Source organism: Staurois parvus, unplaced genomic scaffold (genome assembly GCF_062004578.1).
Source record: "Staurois parvus isolate SC_StPar_1 unplaced genomic scaffold, SC_StPar_1.0 ptg000845l, whole genome shotgun sequence".
Taxonomy (NCBI): Eukaryota; Metazoa; Chordata; class Amphibia; order Anura; family Ranidae; genus Staurois; species Staurois parvus.
Window position 1 is genome coordinate 2,947,159 of NW_028318641.1, and position 23,878 is coordinate 2,971,036.

The 23,878-nt window shown below is 43.9% G+C and overlaps 1 protein-coding gene across 8 annotated transcripts in view; it reads right to left on the reverse strand.

Moving 5' to 3' along the window:
* The window catches only part of MEF2A (myocyte enhancer factor 2A), a 302,264-nt gene that overhangs the window by 147,586 nt on the left and 130,800 nt on the right, over positions 1–23,878 (reverse strand). For all 8 annotated transcript variants that reach the window (XM_089655538.1, XM_089655541.1, XM_089655542.1 and 5 more), the window contains exon 2: positions 4,585–4,779. In XM_089655538.1, the coding sequence (XP_089511664.1) occupies positions 4,585–4,638 (54 nt within the window). In that variant the 5' untranslated portion in view covers positions 4,639–4,779. The remainder of the gene's footprint in view (positions 1–4,584; positions 4,780–23,878) is intronic.

The window sequence follows — 23,878 nt, forward strand, 5'->3', positions numbered from 1 at the left end:
ATATAGATTTTTAATAACGTATTTGAGCAGGAAAACTGTGCCTACAGATATTATTATTATACAGGATTTATATATTATAATACAGGATTTATATATTATTATACAGGATTTATATATTATTATTATACAGGATTTATATATTATTATACAGGATTTATATATTATTATTATACAGGATTTATATATTATTATTATACAGGATTTATATAGCGCCAACAGTTTGCTCAGCGCTTTACAATATAACGGGAGACAATACAGCAACAATACTGTTCAATACAAGAGGGATAGGAGGGCCCTGATCCTGGGAGCTTACAATCTAGGAGACGTGATATACGTGAATTAACACATTAACCACTTCCCACCCGTAGGATATTATATGTAACTGCTTCGAGTTCCAGCAGTTACACCAGGATGATGCCTGCACTTACATCATCTAAAAGGTTTTTTTGTTAAGAAAAATAAATACTAGGGCAGCTAAATGGTTAGCATTTCCTCCTGGCAGTACTCGGGTCGTTGGTTCGAATCCCAAACACAGCACCACCTGCCTGGAGTTTGCATGTTCTCCCTGTGCCTGCGTGGGTTTCCTCCAGGTACACCAATTTCCTCCCACACTCCAAAGACTTGCTGGTAGGTGAATTGGCTCCTGTCTAAATTGTCCCTAGTATGTGTATGTATGAATGTAAGTTAGGGACCTTAGATTGTACACCCCTTGAGGGTTAGGGACTGATGTGAATGTACAATATATATGTAAAGTGCTGCATAAATTGACGTCTACACTTACCTGCTGTATGCAGTGGTTTTGCACAGAGCAGATAGGATCCTCCTCTTCTTCGGTCTCCCGCAGGCTCTCCTAGCTTCTGCCTTCTGTCGGGTGTCACCACAGAAAGCAGCTTGCTAAGGGGGCACCGCTGCTCCATCTGCCCATTCACACACGGAGCCGTGGCTCGGCCCTGCCCCCTCTCTCTTCTCATTGGCTCACTGGCTATGATTGACAGTGGTGGGAGCCAATGGCTCCCGCTTCTGTCTCCACCAATGAGAAGAGGGAGCCTGGGATAGCTAAGACTCCAGTGCTCATCGCTGGATTCTGAGGGGGCTTAGGCGAGTATTCGGGGGGGCTTAGGTGAGTATTTGGTGGGGCTGGGGATGCTGCACAAAGAAGGTTTTTTACCGTCATGTATAGAATACATGAAGGTAAAAGACCTTGAGCCTTTAGAACCACTTTAACCACCTCCCGCCCGCAAGGCGGTTCTCTCGTTCTGGGAGGACGTCATATGACATCGTCCCATTCTAACCGCGCATGCGCGGCTCTGGGAGAGCCTAGCGTGGCGATCGGCATTGTGCTGTGTCCCCAGGACACAGCGGATCACAAATCAACAGAAAGAGCCGAAGATTTCGGCTCGGTCATGTGATCAGCTGTGTCCAATCACAGCTGATCTTATGTAAATAGGGTAATGTCGGTTATCGGCATTTCTCTCCTCACGAGCTGTCACGCTGACAGCTCGTGAGGAGAGCCGGTAATCGGCATTCTTCGGAGGGGACATGTACACTGATCATCAGGGCACGGATGATCAGTGTGCCCTGATGATCAGTGTAGCCCCAGTAGTGCCAACTGTCAGTGTCCATCAATGAAAGCTGTCAGTGCCCATCAGTGCCACATCAATGCCACATATCAGTGCCTACCAGTGCACATCAATGCCACATCAGTGCTCATCTGAGCTGCCTTTCAGTGTCACCTATCAGTGCCAGTCAGTGCCACCTATCAATGCCAGTCAGTGCCGCCTATCAGTGCTGCCAACAGTGCCGCCTATCAGTGCCAGTCAGTGATATCAGTGTGCATTAGTGCTGCCTATCAGTGCCCATCAGTACTGCCTATCAGTGCCCCCCAACAGTGCCACCTATCAGTGCCCCCCAACAGTGCCACCTATCAGTGCCCATCAGTACTGCCTATCAGTGCCCATCAGTACTGCCTATCAGTGCCCATCAGTACTGCCTATCAGTGCCCCCCAACAGTGCCATCTATCAGTGCCAGTCAGTACTGCCTATCAGTGCCATGAGTGCTGCCTTTCAGTGCCACCTACTAGTGCCTCCTCATCAGTGCCACCAATCAGTGCCCATCACTGCAGCCTCATTAGTGCATATCAGTGAAGGAGAAAAATCACTTATTTACAAAATTTTAAAACAAAAACTAACAAAAACTTTTTTTAAAAACAATTTTCAGTTGTTTTTGGTTTGTTTAGCAAAAAATAAAAACCCAGAGGTGAAAAAATACCACCAAAAGAAAGCTCTGTCTCAAAAAAAAATTTCATATGGGTACAGTGTTGCATGACCGCGCAATTGTCATTCAAAGTGCGACAGCACTGAAAGCTGAAAATTGGCCTGGACAGGAAGGGGGTATAAGTGCCCGGTAGGCAGGTGGTTAAAGTCCTCAGAAAGGGGGTTATGAATACCCAAAAGAGTGACAAGTGATTTGGAAAGATTGCCAAGCCATTAAAAATCAGTCATTCCACTGTAAGGAAATTATGTGCAAATGGCATAGATTACAAGTGACTGCTATGTTTTCCAGGACTGGCCGGTACAGCACATTCAGCCGCTTGGTGCTGAAATAAGTATCCAAAACGTCATCATGGGATCTGCAGGCAACTCTTGCCAGAATTGGAGTCACAGTGCATTGATCTACAATCAGAAAGAGAACGCATCGATTGAACCTGCATGAGCAGGGAGGTGTGCCAGGAAAAAGCCTTTTCTGTCCATAAACAACATTATCACAAGACTACTTTTGAACACATAAGCAAAGGCTTCTTAGAACAATGTGCAGTGGACAAGCAAAGACAGAATTGTTTGAACTGAATAGACTAATTAGTCAACCAGAATAAATTATATAACTTTGTAAATATCACTACAGAAATAGTGGACAAGTTCAGCACAAACTGAAGACAGCACAATCCCATACCAACTGTAAAGCATGTTGGTGAAAACGTGGTTTCGGGTTGCTTTGCACTTCATGTCCTGGGGAAAAGGTGCCAATCTGTTTCTACAGAGTGTACAGATGACATCAGTGGTCTAACAGACCCCTGATGTCTACTTCAAGAGAACCTGTTACCTGCACTATGACATCACATAGGGTGCTTATACCCCTCGTGATAGCAAATGAGAAAAAAAAATAAATAAAATTGACATCAGTACTAAAAACTCTGCAATTTTAAATGGCCCCCCTGCAGGTTTATGCCATAATGGCCTAGTATGCATCACATACTAGTCCATTATGGCAGACTTGCTTCTGAAAGGGAGCCTTCCAGCATTGCGCATTCACCGCTCCCGCTGGTCCAAGGCGCTTTCATCTTTGCCTGATCATCTGTCAGGGCAGGGCTGTGGAACGGACAGGTAGGCCTAGTGGCAGGGTAATGCACTGACTGACGACAACCACCACCAACAGACCGAAGTCCCTCAGGGCGCAGAGTCTAAGTCCCAGGCTGTCCTTCACCAGGGCCCCTGATGGTGGGGATGGACTTGACGCAGCCAGGAACGAGGTCGCGGCCCCCGAGACACCCCGGCTGCGGTAATGGCCGCTGCCAATGGCATGTAGCTGGTAGGAAATGACAATAGCGTAGTCAGGCAGGCCGGGTCGACAACAACGGGACAAAACGGTACAGACCAGTAGACAAGAATCACAGGTCACGGGCCGGGTTCAGCAACGGAAGGTCAGATCAAAAGGAAAACACAGAGAAGGGTCTAGTCACAAGCCAAGTCAGATACCAGAAGAGTCACGAGCGTATACACAGAGCTGTAGCAACACAAAGACAAGTGCAAAGAGCATGTGCGGATCACAGGCTTATATGTACTCAGCCACACCCCTCTGGGGGATGGACCTCAGAGACCTGAAGGCATAAAAGACTCCCACCATGCTCTGCAGAAACCCAAGATGGACGCCAGTGCATGAAGCCGCACAATCTCTGGAAAAGGTAGGACCTTGACATCATCCTTCCGGGTTCTGTCTCTTCTGCTGCGCCACAATGATGTCACTCTCATGCGTTCGCACGGTAGTTAAATCGCAATACAGAGAGAGTGCCGTAAATGTGGTCTGAGCTGTGCATACGCAGCTCGGATGACATTACTGCTGACAGGTCGGGAGAGGCGTTTATGACAGAACAGACCACTAGGATCTCTACTGGTATAAAAACCCTGCTTGACAGTAATATTTTTTTTTTTTTAAATGACTTCAATAAAAAGAAACTTGTGAAAAAATTGAAAAATATGGGAACTGGGATTGCTAAGGAAACATGAGGGTCAGAGGTCACCTGAAGACTGACAGCTGCTGGCCTGCCAAATGCCTGACTTCAAGAAGTCTCCCAGCCCCTGAGTGTGCAATATGTGTAATCAAGCAAATTGACAGCCAGTAAATGTCAAATTTCAGCTGACCCTTTGACTAAGAAGTCCGTTTGGCTAACATAAAAATTTCTGCATCGTCTCAAATCATAACTGTACTTAACATCCATGCAACCAGCAAAAAAAAAAAAAAAAGGAGAAGACTCTCCGACCACAGCCAGCCAAAGACATCCACACAGCAATGTGTTTTGCATTCAGTACCTGTCTATTCCGTTCATCCATTATCCGAGTAATCTGTATCTTCTTCCGCCCCATTGTCACTTCCTTTCCCTTTTACAATCCAGAATAAAAGTTACAATCCAAAGATGGCAGTCTCCCGAATACTAACGCATGGTCAGCAGCTTTCTGTAATTGCTTTTCCTTGCAGCCCCAGGCTTTAATTTCTTGGCCAAAAACCTGAAAGAACAACAGGGACATGTTAAGCAAACAAGTTGTGAAGATACACAAATAATAATGAAGAATCTGTTTGGAATATAAACAGAAACTGTCACAATGAGAACTTTGTAACAATATTGTGCTTATTTCATAAGGAAAAGAGTAAAGTGACTCACTGGAACCGCGATAACGTGCCCTTCACTGACTTCTGTAAACTGAAATCTGATTGGAGAGTAAAGCTGCCCTAAGTAGATTGCTCTTTACAGTGGCATGAAGAAGCCCACTTCTGTAATTCATGCATTTGGTAATGGTAGATACTATATAACTCATACCTCTGGATGCTTTATATATGCAGTTTAAGTGGTTGTATTCCCATATGGAAGAAAAATATATTGAAAAAATATACTTCCCAAATATACTGACATTTATTTGAAATGCTACAATTTTGAGAGAGAGAGAGAGAGAGAGAGAGAGAGAGAGAGAGAGAGAGATATCTCTATCATGTTGAAATGCGTTTTTATTACAAAATGTATTGAAAATTTTTAAAAATACATTTCAAATATACTGTACGTCTTTGAAAATACAAATCTACATTTGTGGAATGCATCGAAAATGACTTTTGTATGTTAAAAAAAAATCTGAAGAATAGATTTAAAAAAATATATATATTTTTAAGTATATTCAAATTTTTTTTAACATAATAATTTTTGTTAAAATGAATTTTTTTATATGTTAAAAAAAAATCTGAAGAATATATTTAAAAATATATATTTTTTAAATCTAATTCTTCAGATTCTTTTACATATATTTGTAAATGCATTCCAAAAATGTAGATTTGTATTTTTAAAGACGTACAGTATATTTGAAATGTATTTTAAAAATAATATATATATACACACACACATATACATATATACGTACATACATACACACACATATACATACACACATATACACATACACACACATATATACACACACACACACACACACACTTTTCCCCCCATGTGCAGGAGAAATCAGCCAGCCAGCAACATATCTTGTGGCTTGAATTAAACAGAATATTCTATAGAGCTTGTTGAGGCCAATCCTGCATAATTAAAAGCCCTTTAAAGTCTATATGGAAGTTTTGGGGACCATTCACACCAAAAACTGCGCATTTTTGCTTGAACATAGTCATGCATTTGACGCACGTTTTTATGCACATGTGTTTTCAATGGGTTTTTCCCTAAACATTTGCCCTTTGAGGTTACTTCTTTCTTTGGGCTTTTTTTGTGCACTGCAATTTGTTGCGGTGTTTGCGCATGGTTACATGCATTTGCGGAAAAATGTAGCTTGCTGTACTTTTTTGTCACTGCACTGTAATGGTGTGAACTATGCCCATAGGATAACCTGGGTTTGCAGTGGCAATGCAGTGAAAAACACTCTTTATGAGGGGTCGGCAAACCTTTCCCACATTAAGTGCCAAATGTACGAGCATTAGACAACCAGCATGCCACTGTTCAATAGCTCATAGTAGATCAAAGATCAGCCCCAATTATTGCACCTCTGGCCCTCAGGTCAGCCCCAATTATTGCACCTCTGGCCCTCGGGTCAGCCCCAATTATTGCACCTCCGGCCCCCGGGACGGCCCCAATTTTTGCACCTTCAGAGCTCCAATCAGCTTCAATTCCAGCACCTTCAGAGCTCCAATCAGCTTCAATTCCAGCACCTTCAGAGCTCCGATCAGCTTCAATTCCAGCACCTTCAGAGCTCCAATCAGCTTCAATTCCAGCACCTTCAGTGCTCCAATCAGCTTCAATTCCAGCACCTTCAGTGCTCCAATCAGCTTCAATTCCAGCACCTTCAGTGCTCCAATCAGCTTCAATTCCAGCACCTTCAGTGCTCCAATCAGCTTCAATTCCAGCACCTTCAGTGCTCCAATCAGCTTCAATTCCAGCACCTTCAGCGCTCCGATCAACTCCAATTCCAGCACATTCAGACCTCAGATCAGCCCCAATTCCTGCACCTTCTGAGCTCCGATCAGCTTCAATTCCAGCACCTTCAGAGCTCCAATCAGCTTCGATTCCAGCACCTTCAGTGCTCCAATCAGATTCGATTCCAGCACCTTCAGAGCTCCGATCAGCTTCAATTCCAGCACCTTCAGCGCTCCGATCAACTCCAATTCCAGCACATTCAGACCTCAGATCAGCCCCAATTCCTGCACCTTCTGAGCTTTGAAGGTGCAGGAATTGGGGCCGATCCGAGGTCTGAATGTGCTGGAACTGGAGCTGATCGGAGCTCTGAAGGTGCAGGAATTGGGGCTGATCTGAGCTTCGATCAGCCCCAATTCCTGCACCTTCAGAGTTCTGATCAGCTCCAGTTCCGGCACCTTCAAAGCTCAGATCAGCCCCAGTTCCAGCACATTCAGACCTTGAATCAGCCCCAAGTCCTGCCCATTCAGATCACTTGAATCAGCCCCAATTCTTGCACATTCAGACCATGGATCAGTCCAAGTCCCGCACATTCAGACCTTGGATCAGCCCTTATTCTTCGTGGATGCAGAGAGGCAGACCAGACTTTGTAGTTAACAGCCTAGTAAACAGTCAGTTACAGTCTTTGGCAGTAGTGTGATGTTTGCAGGTAGCAAGGACTCGGCAGTTCCACATTACAATCTACTGAGTGAAAATGACTTTGTATGCCCTCCATGACCTGTGTGCCTTAGATTGCCTATGCGTTATATATATATATATATATATATATATGTGTGTCAAAAACATGGTTCAGACAGTTTTACACTTATAATCAACATGACGCATATTAACCAGCACAGACCTTGCAATCTGACCTCATATCTAAGCCAGAAGGAAGATACCAAACCAGGTTCAGGACAAGATCGCTGTCAGACAGGAGTGCAAAAATACAATGACCCAATGTCTGCAAACCCAACAGCAGAAAAACATCCAAACTAAAATGATCAAACACTGGTGACCCATCAGCTAGGTGTTTGTTACTACCAACAGACATCATCCCATTCAAAATCAGATGACGCAACACACGGAGTTAAGGCCTCATACACACCAACCTTTCATTTTAACTCCCCTAGAAGCCAGAATGAACCTTGTAAAATGTTGTACCGAGTTTACCCGCATTTGGGCATTAATTTATTTCAATGGGCAGAATAAATTATTCTGGCCAATTAAATTAATGCTCAAGCGCTAAACGTGTCTAGCATTTAGACTCGTTTGCACATGTTTAAGCGCGTCAAAATGCCGCTGCTCAGGGATGCCCTGGCAGTGTTTTGGGTTTTTTTTTTTTTTACCACTAAGCTCTCCTGCCACAAAATGTTGCTAAAACCCTATGTGTGCTTGGAAACACAGGACCATATGCAGGGGTGTTTAGAGGCAGTAAAAAAAAAACAAAAAAAAAAAAAACCGCCTAATGCCCCTAGCAGCAGCTTCAAAAATGCACAAGGCACAATCTTTAATGTATTGGCCTTGACTTCATGGTTTCTTAGGACAAGAAAGGTCCATAAAACAAGCCCCCTGCAGCACTGCAAGGGTTAAATTCTTGTTAAGTCTAGAGGGTTGCAAAATTTCTATTACTTACTGACTCCCCGCTCCGGTACGGTTCTCCTTTTTCCGAAGGTCTGGGATGTGGGTGAAGTCTCGGAATCACGTACAGTGTATGGGTATTACCCTGTGCTGTATGTGGTAGAGGCAGGAGTGCGACCGCGGCCAGGAGCAGCTTACAGTGGAGGCCGTGGCAGATTGGTTGCAAGGCTTTTGCGAGCCTACTGGAGCAAGGAGAAGGTAAATAATACAGCCTCTTCTTCAACCAACCGGTGCAAAGGGGGGATCCTCACTGCCAGAGTGGTTTGGGGTTTTTTTTTTTCGTTGTGTCGAAAGTTGGGCTTTGCTTGTGCTAATGCAGTTGCATATATCCCAACTTCTCCTGGGTCTTGCTCCTGAATTCTACTTTGTGCCCTCCCTGAACGTCGTACATTAATATAGCTACAGCACATGAAATTCCAGAATAAAGAGAGCGAGACAGCAGGTTAAAAAAAACTAGAATAGGAACAAGTTAAAAGCAATTACCGGCATATTGAAAAGAAACTGAATGCAGGCATAAAAAACAATAGGCAGCAATAAACACTTGCATGTATCCCTACAAAGAACAAATTAAAAGCTGCCACAGGGCCTGCTGTGCCAATCCTTCTACTTTTAACTAAAGTCATACTGAAAATTAAAGCCAAAAAAAAAAAAATTCTTTCAGCAACAAAAACAATGAGACATTATTACTTATTCATAACATGCATGTGAGATGAATCTTGGATAAAACTGTGTGGCACTTGTTGACCAGAGGAAACAAAGCTGTGACCTACATTCTCGTTCATAAGCATGCATCTGGGTAACAGTCATCAATCTGGATTTTACTGCAAGTAGTGCCGCTGACTATTGAGAAATCTGGGCCTGATCACAGCTGGAGGTACCTGAAGCTAGCTCTGTGACTTTGCCTCCCTTCATAGGACGATGCTTTGAGGTAGCCCCAAAGTAGAAGCAGGAAGCGAAAAGTGACATCCTTCATCAGCTCATTTGCATGTTGCTGCTCAGAATTATTTATCATGCAAAGTGTCTGATGTTTAGCAGACTGTAAGCAGATGTAAAGCTGCGGGAGACATGTGGCCGGTGTCTGGGGAGAATTTATTCCTACATCGCACTTGTCTTAACTGTTTGAGCGCATCAGACGGCAAACTCATTCTCCCATTTCCAGGGCCTGGTGACCTCACCGTGTCATCTCGTGCCAGAGGATCAGCAAAGAGCATGGCTATAAACTATGCAAATCACCCGGCTAGGTTTCTCCAAGACTGCTTCATGTTCTACATTGAACCGGTTGTCAGTTCTCGGCCTTTTGGCGAAGATCAAGTGTAGTATCTCTTCTTATCAGTGTCCAGTGGGGGTGCTCCCCATCATTCTAGCTTTGCGGGGATGGCTGTTGTATAGTACCCTCACTGGTATGATGGGGGTCTGGAAGCTAGGACCGGGGGGGACAGAAAGCGTGGTACCCACGAGTAGAAGCTGGGGCCCGTGAGTAATTCCCCCGAGAAGACCGGAAGGACCCAGTACCTCCTGATTTGGACGGATCTACCTTGTCTGGCCAGGGGTCGGGAAGGCAGAAAGTCCGCAAACCAGTGCCCCCTGAGTAGACGCCCTCAGGGGTGCCACTAGTAACACCTGGGTGTGGGACCCCACAGTGTGAAGATGGCACAAGGTCACTGTTTTTCACAGTGTGCCACTGACAACAGCTTTTTGCACAAGCGCCCTTAGGACCAGGCCTTTTGGCTAGGACCAGGGCAATTTTTGCTACAGGCCTCAGGGCCTGGTCTGTGCACAATTTGGCACGGCCACTTTTTTATTTTATTTATTTATTTAATTTATTATCACTCCCACGTTTTGTCACTTTTTCTTACTTTTGTGTGCGTTTTCCACAGGATGGAGGGTGTGGGTCCTCGGGCTTGCCCTGAAGTCTAGGGGGAGGATGTGTGGCCTTTTGGTTCCTTCCTCCCCTGTCCCTAGGGGGTTTTCTCTTCGGGAGAGCCCCCTGACCAAGTACTGGGTGTCTGGCTTCGGCTGGACACAAGGAACGGTGGTCCACCAGGCCTTTTGGCCAGGAGGACCAAATAGGAACCTTGTCCCTGTCAGGAGCTTCGTGCCCCGGGGGATCAGGGTAGTGGTCCATTCCCTTTGGGGGAAGGACAAAGCACACCTCTAAGTGCACTTTTTCGTGTGGTGTTTTACACTTACACTTTTTTTGTGAACACTTACGGGTTTTTTCGTTATAGTTGCACGTTTGCGGACTTAAAGAAAAAAAAAAAAAAAATTGAACCTGTTGTCAGTGGCACACTGTGTGGTGCACCCTGAACATTGTTGTATGGCCACTTGCTCCAAGGTGATCCACTATTGGACCCAAGTATAGTATCTCCCAGAAGCAGGGGTGGACTGACCATTTGGAAACTCGGGCACTGCCCGAGGGCCCGGGGTCAGTAGGGGGCCCCATGAGATGCCCCTGGCACCTTTTTCATAGGCTTTTTTGGGTTTGGGCAAGGACACAGGGGCCCCATGATCCCCTATTGCCCGGGGGCCCCATGAGTTGTCAGTCCGCCCCTGCCCAGACGTGAGTCCACGCCTCACATTTTTGTAAATATTTGATTCTATCTTTTCATGTGACAACATTGAAGAAATGACACTTTGCTACAATGTGACGTAGTGAGTGTACAGCTTGTATAACATGTAAATTTGATAACGACCCCAAACATACCTACAAGACGACCACTGCCTTGCTAAAGAAGCTGAGGGTAAAGGTGATGGACTGGCCAAGCATGTCTCCAGACCTAAACCCTATTGAGTATCTGTGGGGCATCCTCAAATGGAAGGTAGAGGAGCGCAAGGTCTCTTACATCAACCGACTCCATGATGTGGTCATGGAGGAGTGGAAGAGGACTCCAGTGGCAACCTGTGAAGCTCTGGTGAACTCCATGCCCAAGAGGGTTAAGGCAGTGCCTTAAAAAGCTGAGGGTAAAGGCGATGGACTGGTCAAGCATGTCTCCAGACCTAAATCCTATTGACCATCTGTGGGGCTTCCTCAAAACAGAAGGTGGAGGAGCGCAAGGTCTCTAACATCAACCAGCTCCATGATGTGGTCATGGAGGAGTGGAAGAGGACTCCAGGGGCAACCTGTGAAGCTCTGGTGAACTCCATGCCCAAGAGGGTTAAGGCAGTGCCTTAAAAAGCTGAGGGTAAAGGTGATGGACTGACCAAGCATACACCACAAAACAACTTATCCACGCCTCGGTTTTATCCCGCCTTGATTACTGAAACTCCCTCCTCACTGGTCTACTGTTACACAGGAGTTCCCCCCTACAGTCTATTATGAATGCTGCTGCTAGACTCATACACCTTACCAACCGATCAGCGACTGCTGCCCCTCTCTGCCAATCCCTTCAGTGGCTTCCACTAACCCAACGTATAAAATTCAAAATACTAACCACAGCATACAAAGCCATCCACAACACTGCCCCCAGCTACATCGATAGGCTGATGTAGCAGAGCTTCCTATGGATTACAAGCCAAGGATAGGTTCAGTACAGTTGTGATCACATACACAGTATCTCACAGAAGTCAGTCCACCCCTCACATTTTTGTAAATATTTTATTTTTTCTTTTCATGTGACAACACTGAAGAAATGACACTTTGCTACAATGTGACATAGTCAGTGTACAGCTTGTAAACATGTAAATTTGCGGTCCCCTCAAAATAACACACCGCCATTAATGTCTAAACCGCTGGCAACAAAAGTGAGTCCACCCCTACGTGACAATGTCGAAATTTGGCCCAAAGTGTCAATATTTTGTGTGGCCGCTATTATTTTCCAGCACAGTCTTAACCCTCTTGGGCATGGAGTTCACCAGAGCTTCACAGGCTGCCACTGGATTCCTCTTCCACTCCTCCATGACAACATCACGGAGTTGGTGGATGTTAGAGACCTTGCGCTCCTCAACTTCCCGTTTGAGGACGCCCCACAGATGCTCAATAGGGTTTAGGTCTGGAGACATGCTTTGCCAGTCCATCACCTTTACCCTCAGCATCTTTAGCAAGGCAGTGGTTGTCTTGGAGGTGTGTTTGGGGTCGTTATCAAATTTACAAGCTGTACACTGACTACGTCACATTGTAGCAAAGTGTCATTTCTTCAGTGTTGTCACATGAAAAGATATAATAAAATATTTACAAAAATGTGAGGGGTGGACTCACTTCTGTGAGATACTGTATAAGTGATGATAAAAAGAGAGGAAGGCGCCTCTAAGTGCAGTATGGACAATTTATTTAGTAAACAATGGATAAATTGCACTTACAAGATAAACGGTTAAAAAGACTCATCGTGTGGTAATTAGATCCAGGTGGGATATCCAGCCGTCCAGGAGCAAGCTATGTCTACAGGATCAGGAAGTAGAGTCCAGGATGTGCCTGTGCATCAAAAATGAAGCTTGGAGAGCAGAGTCAGATGTAGCAGGTGAAGGGGGCGGTAATGCATTTCGGAGCATGCTCAATAAGCTCCTTCTTCAGACATCATTGCTGCTGGATGTCCCACCTGGATCTAATTACCACACGATGAGTCTTTTTAACCGTTTATCTTGTAAGTGCAATTTATCCATTGTTTACTAAATAAATTGTCAATACTGCACTTAGAGGCGCCTTCCTCTCTTTTTCTTGTTACTGCATTAGAGCCTTGCTTCCACTCTAAGAAGAGCTGCCTCAGTGTTACTGCTCCCATCCATCCATCCATCCATCCATCCCTGATATCCATCTGGCACCTTTATCCTACAGCTACAGAGGTTGGGCTCCAACAAGCGTGCCCTATATAATATACATTTTCTGTATATGTGATGATCACAACTGTACTGAACCTATCCTTGGCTTGCAATACATGGGAAGCTCTGCTACATCAGCCTATCATGGGTCTAAAAACCAGCACAGATTGGTGGGCTTCGTCTTCCTGGTGGCCCATCAAACACTGGCCAAGGCCTGGTGACACAGCAGTCTCCTAATCTACAACCTCTCAATGCCCCGTGCTTAGGAAAAAAGAAATCAATAAAACAAACACTAATATGGTGGAAAAATGCTGCCACAATAAAATATTCAAAATAATGTAATTAAAAAAAAGAAGGATATAACCAATTCATGTACTCTCTGGTAGCACAACCAAACGTAATATATCCTACAAATGAAGTTGGAAGTAACAAAACACGACACTGTAGTGACGCCAGACCAGAAGTGTTGGCAGATGACCAGGGCCGTGGATAAGGAGGTACCACCAGTCCAGTCCAGGGCCCAGGAAGCTGGGTGAATCAGATGTGGGCAGGAGGATGGTTGGCATAGCAGGGGGGTAATCACTGGAACCGATCCCATGTATGTCTCTTTGCAGCAGCAGCTGAAAGCTACCGCTGGCTTTCAGCTGCTGCAGAGAGAGCCATACAGGGATGGGTTCCAGTAATTGCTTCCCTTCCCCCCCATCCCCCTCCCTGTGCACCATACATTTCCTCCTGCTGCCCAGGCCCCCGTTTGCTCCCTCACCTGCATTGCTGCCAGCGCTTCCCTCCTCTCCTTCGCACTGGCAGCTGCAAGCATACAATAGAATACTTCAGGATGGAGAGTGGAGAAAAGGTCCAGTAAATATGTCACATTTACTAGGCCCTCCTTTCCTGAATGAACACAATGAGTGATCAGTACCAATCACTCACTGTGTTCATAACTGAAGTATAGCAGACTCTATTTGTTTTGGGGTTTTTTTTGGGGGGGGGGGGCCTGTCAGGTTGGCTGTATGGGGTCCTGTGGTTTCTATCAGCAGCCCTGCAGGCGCCATGCGCACATAGTTTGATGGGCGAGTGTGGTGAGACGACCAGTTGGCTGGCTACACTAATCTGGGCATATCTGATGTCTTAATATATGGATGGGCAATATATAAAGCCCTTTCTGTGAGTGTTTCTATCCTTGGGTCTAAATACGGGATTACGCGATGTGGGCTACATTTTTCACCTGAGTCCTAGCAAAAAATAGAGATTATGGGGAGCTGATCTGGTGCCCTTAAAGGAGAAGAGCTGCAAAAATCAGCCAATCAGCAAAATGAGAGGCAATTATTTCTGGTGAGTGTGGTGACATGGGAGCGTCTCACACGATTTACACTGGCGGAGGATTGAAAAATTGCACGAGTATTTGAATAAGAAAATTGGTTGTTCCAGTTCATGAAGAGATCACGGATTGATGTGTGCATGCGTCTATGAACTTTATATGAACATCAACTTATGAGGACTATGGTGCATGTGAAGCTCACCCCCATTTTGAAAGACACGTGCTACATTTTTTAAGGTATGGGAACCGTGGATCACATATAATGACAATCTGAACCTGGACCGCTCTCTGTTTTCAGCTGTGGACATGTGGTTGTATCCTGCGGGACCCCATTGACCCCCTCCTTCATTCCTCCACTTTCTCCACCGTCCCTCTCCTTTTTTGTGACTTGTTAAAGTGTTACTAAACCCACAACAGTACAATCAGTCTGTATATGCAGTAAATCATGCTTGTTATACTCACTGTGGAACCTAAAGGGTTAATCCTCTGCATTGAGTAAAAGGGACATTTGATCCTTTCTTCTCTGTTCCTCCCCTTTTTCAAGCGACCACCTCTTATCTCCAGACTGAACCGAAGGCAAGCACATGCTCAGTTTGGTGTGCATTGCTAGAGAGGATTTTTTTTTTTTCTTGGGAGAGTGCATGTGATTAGCACAGGGCCAATCAACACTGTCCAGACAGAGGTTAGTGGATTTGCATCCTCATAGAGCAGAATTAAAACTCCTCCTACAATCTTTAGCTAGTGGTGGGCTGGACACTGATAGAAGTCACTAGACTGCTCTAACTTCTGATGAGAAAAGGTATTTAGCAGTTTATATTTACTAAAATAATTGCATTTTCATGCTCTGTGTACTGTGGGAGACCAGATATAGTGAATGCAGGGTCCGGGGAGAGCGGATATAGTGAATGCAGGGTCCGGGGAGAGCGGATATAGTGAATGCAGGGTCCGGGGAGAGCGGATATAGTGAATGCAGGGTCCGGGGAGAGCGGATATAGTGAATGCAGGGTCCGGGGAGAGCGGATATAGTGAATGCAGGGTCCGGGGAGAGCGGATATAGTGAATGCGGGGTCCGGGGAGAGCGGATATAGTGAATGCAGGGTCCGGGGAGAGCGGATATAGTGAATGCGGGGTCCGGGGAGAGCGGATATAGTGAATGCAGGGTCCGGGGAGACCAGATATAGTGAATGCAGGGTCCGGGGAGACCAGATATAGTGAATGCAGGGTCCGGGGAGACCAGATATAGTGAATGCAGGGTCCGGGGAGACCAGATATAGTGAATGCAGGGTCCGGGGAGACCAGATATAGTGAATGCAGGGTCCGTGGAGAGCGGATATAGTGAATGCAGGGTCCGGGGAGAGCGGATATAGTGAATGCAGGGTCCGGGGAGAGCGGATATAGTGAATGCAGGGTCCGGGGAGAGCGGATATAGTGAATGCAGGGTCCGGGGAGAGCGGATATAGTGAATGCAGGGTCCGGGGAGAGCGGATATAGTGAATGCAGGGTCCGGGGAGAGCGGATATAGTGAATGCGGGGTCCGGGGAGGCCGGATATAGTGAATGCAGGGTCCTGGGTTTAGTAACACTTTAAGCTTTTTGCCTGCTGGTCAAACACATGGTACTTGGGCCATCTCCTCCCCTAGGTTGTAGTGGTGCTAGTACACATGAGGTGCAGGCCCCACGAGGTAAGTTTTTTTTCCTGAGCATTCGTGCACTCATGATCTGGTTGTATCTACTTTAAGTTGCTGCCATGGTATTGACAATTTTGTTTTCAATTGTCTTCAATATAATTTGGCCTATTGGCCCACCTTTTCTTCTCTCCACATCCGCATTTGTGCTTACAGGTTTCATACAATTGTCTTGTGCTGTATGAAAAAAAACTGAACGCTCCAATAAACATTTTTGTAAAAGGAACATTGCCGTATGGCCAGCTGAGGGCTAACACAAATGGAAAGGTTTAGGACTAAAAGCAAATTTTGCTGCAAGATAGAACTCATCCTGTAAAAGGAGAAATAACTGAACCTATATACTAGTAATTCAAAGCAAATTGTACCTTCTGCAGGTTTTCTGATTTTACCAATCAACTTTCACTTACAGCTACTGCTACAAGTGGGCATCTCGGAGAACCAAAATGGATTTTGTTGCAAGTAAAACCAAAGATTCAGAATTTATGGAATAGAACCACAATGCTTTTATTTCAGTCCGCATAAAGGGGGAAGTATAACCACTACATTTTGATTACTTCCATCACAAATTCCTAATTTAAGAATAATGGGTAGTGCGATGTAAACCATTCCTTTATTTCCCCAGGGGCTACTGTGCAGCCAGAACCACTGGTTTATAGCAAAGAAACATCCTAAACCAACGAAGTCATCAACACATGATATGGAAACCATGAATTCAACAAAGTATTTAGAGGGTTTAACTAGATAGTGAGCAAGATTTAAAATCTTGTACAAATAAAAAGTGCGCTAATTATTCACAAAACATGCAAGGATAAATAATAAATGAATTCATAAATATAAACATAAGTCCAGCCACCATAACAGTGATAGTCCAATATCAACTTAATATCAATCTTGAAAACAAACACCCGTGTGCAAATCCGACACCAGATGAAATGAATACACTCACCAGAGCTATATGCTGATTATATTATAAACCAGCATGATAGCATTTTGCTCTGGGAGCGATGATCTGCAGGATATCCCAGTAGAGGAACAGCAACCAATAGTGATCCAATCAGCACATATGGAACAGCTAAGCAGCAAATGATCTTCCAATAAGATGGGCAAAGCTTGAGGAATAAGAAGAGATATGATGGTGCAGTACGTTTAAAACCAGTAAAATTTTATTAATAAAGTATTGCATTCACAAAGAAGGTGTCTAGCTGATACCAGCAATGACAGCCTCTAAAATGCCACATCCACAAGGGATGAACCTCCTGCACTGCGATCAACACAACCGACAGCTGGGAGGAACGTTCCAACGTCACGTCCACTAGGCCAGGCCCAACGCGTTTCGTCACTTGACGTCTTCAAGGGGCGGAGTCGATGACTAGATTTAAAATCTAGTCATGGAAAGAGCTCTGCAGGAGTAATTTCAATATGCAGGAACCACTTTGGACTTTGCATTGCTACCATTCTTGACTAAATGCCCAACTACAACTTACAGGAGACCCAGAATCAAGGGTGGGCACATTCTATGAGCTTGTAGCTTTTAAGAATCAAGATTGCCATACCAACCACAAAGGGTGGCTCCCCAAGCGCTACAGGTAGGCTTTTAGCCAGTAATAGAAAACGCTCTGTAGAAAACATTTCAGAATGCAGAAACCACTTTGTTGTAGGTTATAGTTAGGCAAGAATAGTAGCAACATACAGTTCAAAGACCTAGGATAAAAGATGGGTAGTCTACAAGCCTGCAGATGTTAAGAAACCAGATCCAGCATGCCTCTGAATCTTGTCGGTTATAGTTTGGTGTTTAATCAACAATGGTAGCAACACACAGTACAAACTATAACCGACAAGATTCAGAGCCAAGGATGAGCCAGTCTACAAGCCTGTGGATTCTAGGAAAAAAAGGTTCAGCATAACTTACAAACCAGTAAGGTAGCTCCCCAATTGCTAGAGGAATACTACTAGTCAGTAATGGAAAGAGCTCTGTAGATGACTTTTCAAAAATGGAGGAACCACTTTAGACTGTGTGTTGCTACCATTCTTGCCTAAACACCGAACAACACCCTACAAGAGATTCAGAATCAAGGGTGGGCACAGACTAAGAGCCTGCAGGTGGTAGGAAACAAGACCAATTTGAACCATGTGTTGCTACCATTGCTGCTTAAACACCCAATTGTAACCTGCAAGATTCCGAGCCAAGGGTGGGCACAACTTACGATCCTGCAGATTCTATGAAACAAGATCCGGCATGCCATACCAACCATTAAGGCAGTTCCCCAAGCAGGTATGCTTCTAGCTCACGCTTTCTGTACCATCTAAGTGGTTACATCACAGTATGGTCCAATCAATGCCGTGTTCGTCCCCCTTACAGCAAAGAGCTGCAGAATAATAGCAGTGCTACACAAAAATAAATAAATAAAAAAACAAACAGAAGGTTAGGACAGCACAAGGCTAAACCCTGCTTAGTCAGCTCATTATGTGGTTTAGAATAAGACGACAAACAATGAGAAACCGGCAAAACATGCAGTTTTTCTAAAGCTCATACTTGACTTGCTTCACAAGAACCCCGCTCCTTGTCAGATTCCAAAGCATCGCTGAGAAATTGTCAAGCTTTCTACTCACAGCCATGCCAGTTTTCACACATACAATAACAAGCCAATTAACAGCCCCACAGCTTTGTTGCTGACAAAATCCCATTGAAATGGAGAAAATCTTCCAAGCACTAAATTACTTTAGCGGGTACATGATAAGGGGTAAAATGTAACACTTAGCTTAATATGACATCATCAGCAGACTGTGACACATTAAAGAGACAGTGGCAAAAAAAAAGAAAAAGGAAAAAAAAAAAAAAAGGAGGCACATGATAAAAATAAAGCAGAATATAGGCACGCTGATTCCGTCGGTCTAAAAGCAGAAACCAAATGAAGAGCACGCTAGTTTACAATCTGGCACTAATCCCTAAGAAAAGCTGTCACCCTTCTGAATACATCATGTAACTGTGCTTTATACATAATATATCCTCCATACAGTTACACGGTTTAGCAGGGGATAGATATTTTGGAGGAATTACTACAGGAGTGGGGCCAGCGACAACACAGCAGCTCATAGGACTTCCTTCTTAAAGGGGAGCTTCACTCTCCTAATCAACATTGACAAATAATGATAGCAAAATAGATAGGAAAACAGATCATATTTACTTGTTTTATACTTTTTTTTTTTTTTTTTTTTTTTTTAAAACATACATCCCAGGAGTCTTCACAGACAGAGGGTGGGTGAGTGAGAGGTTTTCTCAACTAAGCACACTGTTCACCCCTTCATGTGGAAATAAACCCACTTTGATATTTTTTATCTACAGGTAAGCCGTTAACTGCTTGCCTGCCGCCTTGTAGCATATATATATATATATATATATATATATATATATATATATATATATATATATATATATATATATATATATATATATATATACACACACACACACATATATAACATACTATATATCTATATACAGTCATGGCCGAAATTGTTGGCACCCTTGATATTTTTCCTGAAAATCAAGTATTTCACACAAAAAAGGTATTGCATTAACACATGTTTTGCTATACACATGTTTATTCCCTTTGTATGTATTGGAACAAATATAAAACAGAGGCAGAAAAGCAAATATGACATAATGTCACACAAAACCCCAAAAATGGGCTGGACAAAAGTATTGGCACCCTTAACTTAATATTTGGTTGCACACCCTTTGGAAAACATAACTGAAATCAGTCGCTTCCTATAACCATCAATAAGCTTCTGACACCTCTCACCCGGAATTTTGGACCACTCTTCCTTTGCAAACAGCTCCAGGTCTCTCTTATTGGAAGGACACCTTTTCCCAACAGCAATTTTAAGATCTCTCCACAGGTGTTCAATGGGATTTAGATCTGGGCTCATTGCTGGCCACTTCAGAACTCTCCAGCGCTTCTTTGCCATCCATTTCTGAGTGCTTTTTGACGTATGTTTGGGGTCATTGTCCTGCTGGAAGACCCAGGATCTTGGACGCAAACCCAGCTTTCTGACACTGGGCCCTACAGTGCGACCCAAAATCCTTTGGTAATCCTCAGATTTCATGATGCCTTGCACACAGTCAAGGCACCCAGTGCCAGAGGCAGCAAAACAACCCCAAAACATCATTGAACCTCCACCATATTTTACCGTAGGTACTGTGTTTTGTTCTTTGTAGGCCTCATTCCGTTTTCGGTAAACAGTAGAATGATGTGCTTTACCGAAAAGCTCTATCTTGGTCTCATCTGTCCACAAGACGTTTTCCCAGAAGGCTTTTGGCTTACTCAAGTACATTTTGGCAAACTGTAGTCTTGCTTTTTTATGTCTCTGTGTCAGCAGTGGGGTCCTCCTGGGTCTCCTGCCATAGCGTTTCATTTCATTTAAATGTCGACGGATAGTTCGCGCTGACACTGATGCTCCCTGAGCCTGCAGGACAGCTTGAATGTCTTTGGAACATGTTTGGGGCTGCTTATCCACCATCCGGACTATTCTGCGTTGCAATCTTTCATCAATTTTCCTCATCCGTCCACGACCAGGGAGATTAGCTACAGTGCCATGGGTTGCAAACTTCTTGATAATGTTGCGCACTGTGGACAAAGGCAAATCTAGTTCTCTGGAGATGGACTTGTAACCTTGAGATTGTTGATATTTTGCCACAATTTTGGTTCTCAGGTCCTCAGACAGTTCTCGTCTCCTCTTTCTGTTGTCCATGCTTAGTGTGGCACAGACAGACACACAATGCAAAGGTTAAGTGAACGTCTCTCCTTTTTATCTGCTTTCAGGTGTGATTTCTATATTGCCCACACCTGTTACTTGCCCCAGGTGAGTTTACAGGAGCATCACATGCTTGTAACATTCTTATTTATCCGCAGTTGTGAAAGGGTGCCAATACTTTTGTCCAGCCCATTTTTGGAGGTTTGTGTGACATTATGTCGAATTTGCTTTCTTTCCTCCCTTTTTTTGTTTTGTCCCAATACACACAAAGGGAATAAACATGTGTATAGCAAAACATGTGTTAATGCAATACGTTTCGTGAGAAATACATGATTTTCAGGAAAAATATCAAGGGTGCCAACAATTTCGGCCATGACTGTATATATATATATACACACATATACATGTACATACACACACATACATACACATTATATATATATATATATATATATATATATATATATATATATATATATATATATATATATATATATATATATACACACACACATACTTATCATATATATATATATATATATATATATATATGATAAGTGTGTGTGTGTGTGTGTGTGTGTGTGTGTATATATATATACACACACACACACACACACACACACACACACACACACATATATACACATACATACACACACCCCTCACCTCACCCCTTCAGTCTCCGCTCGTATCACAAGCCTACTGAGCGCCATATCGGACTGGATGTCACTCCACTTCCTCAAACTAAAATCTGTCCATAATCGAGCTCCTAGTTTTCCCCCCAGCCCGCGCCCCCCCTGACTTCTCCATCAAGACCAACACCACCACCATCAGTCCCACCCCTCAGTTCCCTGGTCTCCTCCTCCCATGCCCGTCTCCAGGACTTCCCCCATTCTCTGGAACTCCCTACCCCAATCCATCAGACTGTCACCTACTCTCCTCACCTTTAGGCGCACTCTGAAAACCTCTCTCTTCAGGGAAGCCTACCCCGCCCTCAGCTAACTACTGAACTCCTCCACTCTTCCTACCACTCCATCCCCCACACCTATTTCCTCCTTTACCACTATCCCCTCCCTCCTAGATTGTAAGCTCCAAGGAGCAGGGCTCTCGAACCCCTCGTGTATTGAATCGTATTGTTACTGTACTGTCTCTTGTATTGTCTCCCTTTATAATGTACAGTGCTGAGCAAACTGTTGGCGCTATATAAATCCTGTATAATAATAAATATATATATACACACACTCACATATTTTATATATATCTCTCTATCTATCTATATCTATCTATATCTCTCTCTCTCTCTCTCTCTCTCTCTCTCTCTATCTCTCTCTATCTCTATCTCTCTCTATCTCTATATCTCTATCTCTCTATCTCTCTATATCTCTATATCTCTATATCTCTATATCTCTATCTCTCTATCTCTCTATATCTCTATCTCTCTATCTCTCTATCTCTCTATCTCTCTATATCTCTATATCTCTATCTCTCTATCTCTCTATCTCTCTATATCTCTATATCTCTATATCTCTATATCTCTATATCTCTATATCTCTATATCTCTATATCTCTATATCTCTATATCTCTATATCTCTATATCTCTATATCTCTATATCTCTATATCTCTATCTCTCTATCTCTCTATCTCTCTATCTCTCTATATCTCTATCTATATCTATCTATATCTCTATCTATCTATATCTCTATCTATCTATATATCTCCATCCATCCATATCTCCATCCATCCATATCTCCATCCATCCATATCTCCATCCATCCATATCTCCATCCATCCATATCTCCATCCATCCATATCTCCATCCATCCATATCTCCATCCATCCATATCTCCATCCATCCATATCTCCATCCATCCATATCTCCATCCATCCATATCTCCATCCATCCATATCTCCATCCATCCATATCTCCATCCATCCATATCTCCATCCATCCATATCTCCATCTATATATATATATACATACACACACACACATATATATACACACACACACAAAATTTGCATTTCTGGGTAGGGGGCGCACGCACCGCCCTACCCGCGCTGGATGTCAATCACCAGTCCCAGCCAGCAATTCCCGGCAGGCACTCTGTGATTGGTGGCAAAGCTGACAGAGGAGAGACCTGTGTGTAAACAACACAGGTCTCTCTCCTGTCAGCAAGGACATGCTGCTTTGTATCTCTCTGCACAGCATGTCTCCCAAGTAAAAACAGCACAAAGTTAATCCTTTGATCGCCCCAGATGTTAACCCCTTCCTGCCCAGTGCCATTAGAACAGTGTCAGTGCTTTTTATTAGCACTGTTCACTGTATTAGTGTCATTGGGATGTCAGTAGCAGTTAGTTCCCCCCCAGTGTCAGTCGCTGATCGCCGTCATTACCAGTATAAAAAAAAAAAATTCCAGTATCTATACCGCCATTTGTACTTTCACGTAAACCAATCAATATACACTTATTGGGATTTTTTTTTTTTAGCAAAGACATGGAGCAGAATACATTTTGGCCTAAATTTATGAAGAAATTTTTTATTTTTTTATTGGATGTTTCATAGCAAAATGTTTTGTTTATAGCCCCAAAAACAAAAAATGCAGAGGTGATCAAATACCACCGAAAGAAAGCTCTATTTGTGGGAAAATTGACAAATTTAATAATGTACAGCGTTGCACGACTATGCAATTGTCAGTTAAAGTAACGTAGCGCCGTATTGCAAAAAATGGCCTGTCAGGAAGGGGGGTAAATCCTCTTGAGGGCGAGGGGTTAATAAGGCGTACTGTAGGTACTGTAAATATCTCCTAAATGCACACCGTTTAGGAGATATTTACTGTAGAAGTGGCAGTGAGGTCACCGGCATATGCGTCATGCGCTCTCAATGGATGACGTGCCGACCATTGAGAGAGCCATGCCACAGCTGAAACTGTCTTCATGCATGCACGGGAGTGACGGCATCACGGCTCAGCCAATCAGATTGCCACAGCTCGCGATCCCGGAAGGAAGACCGAGTGAA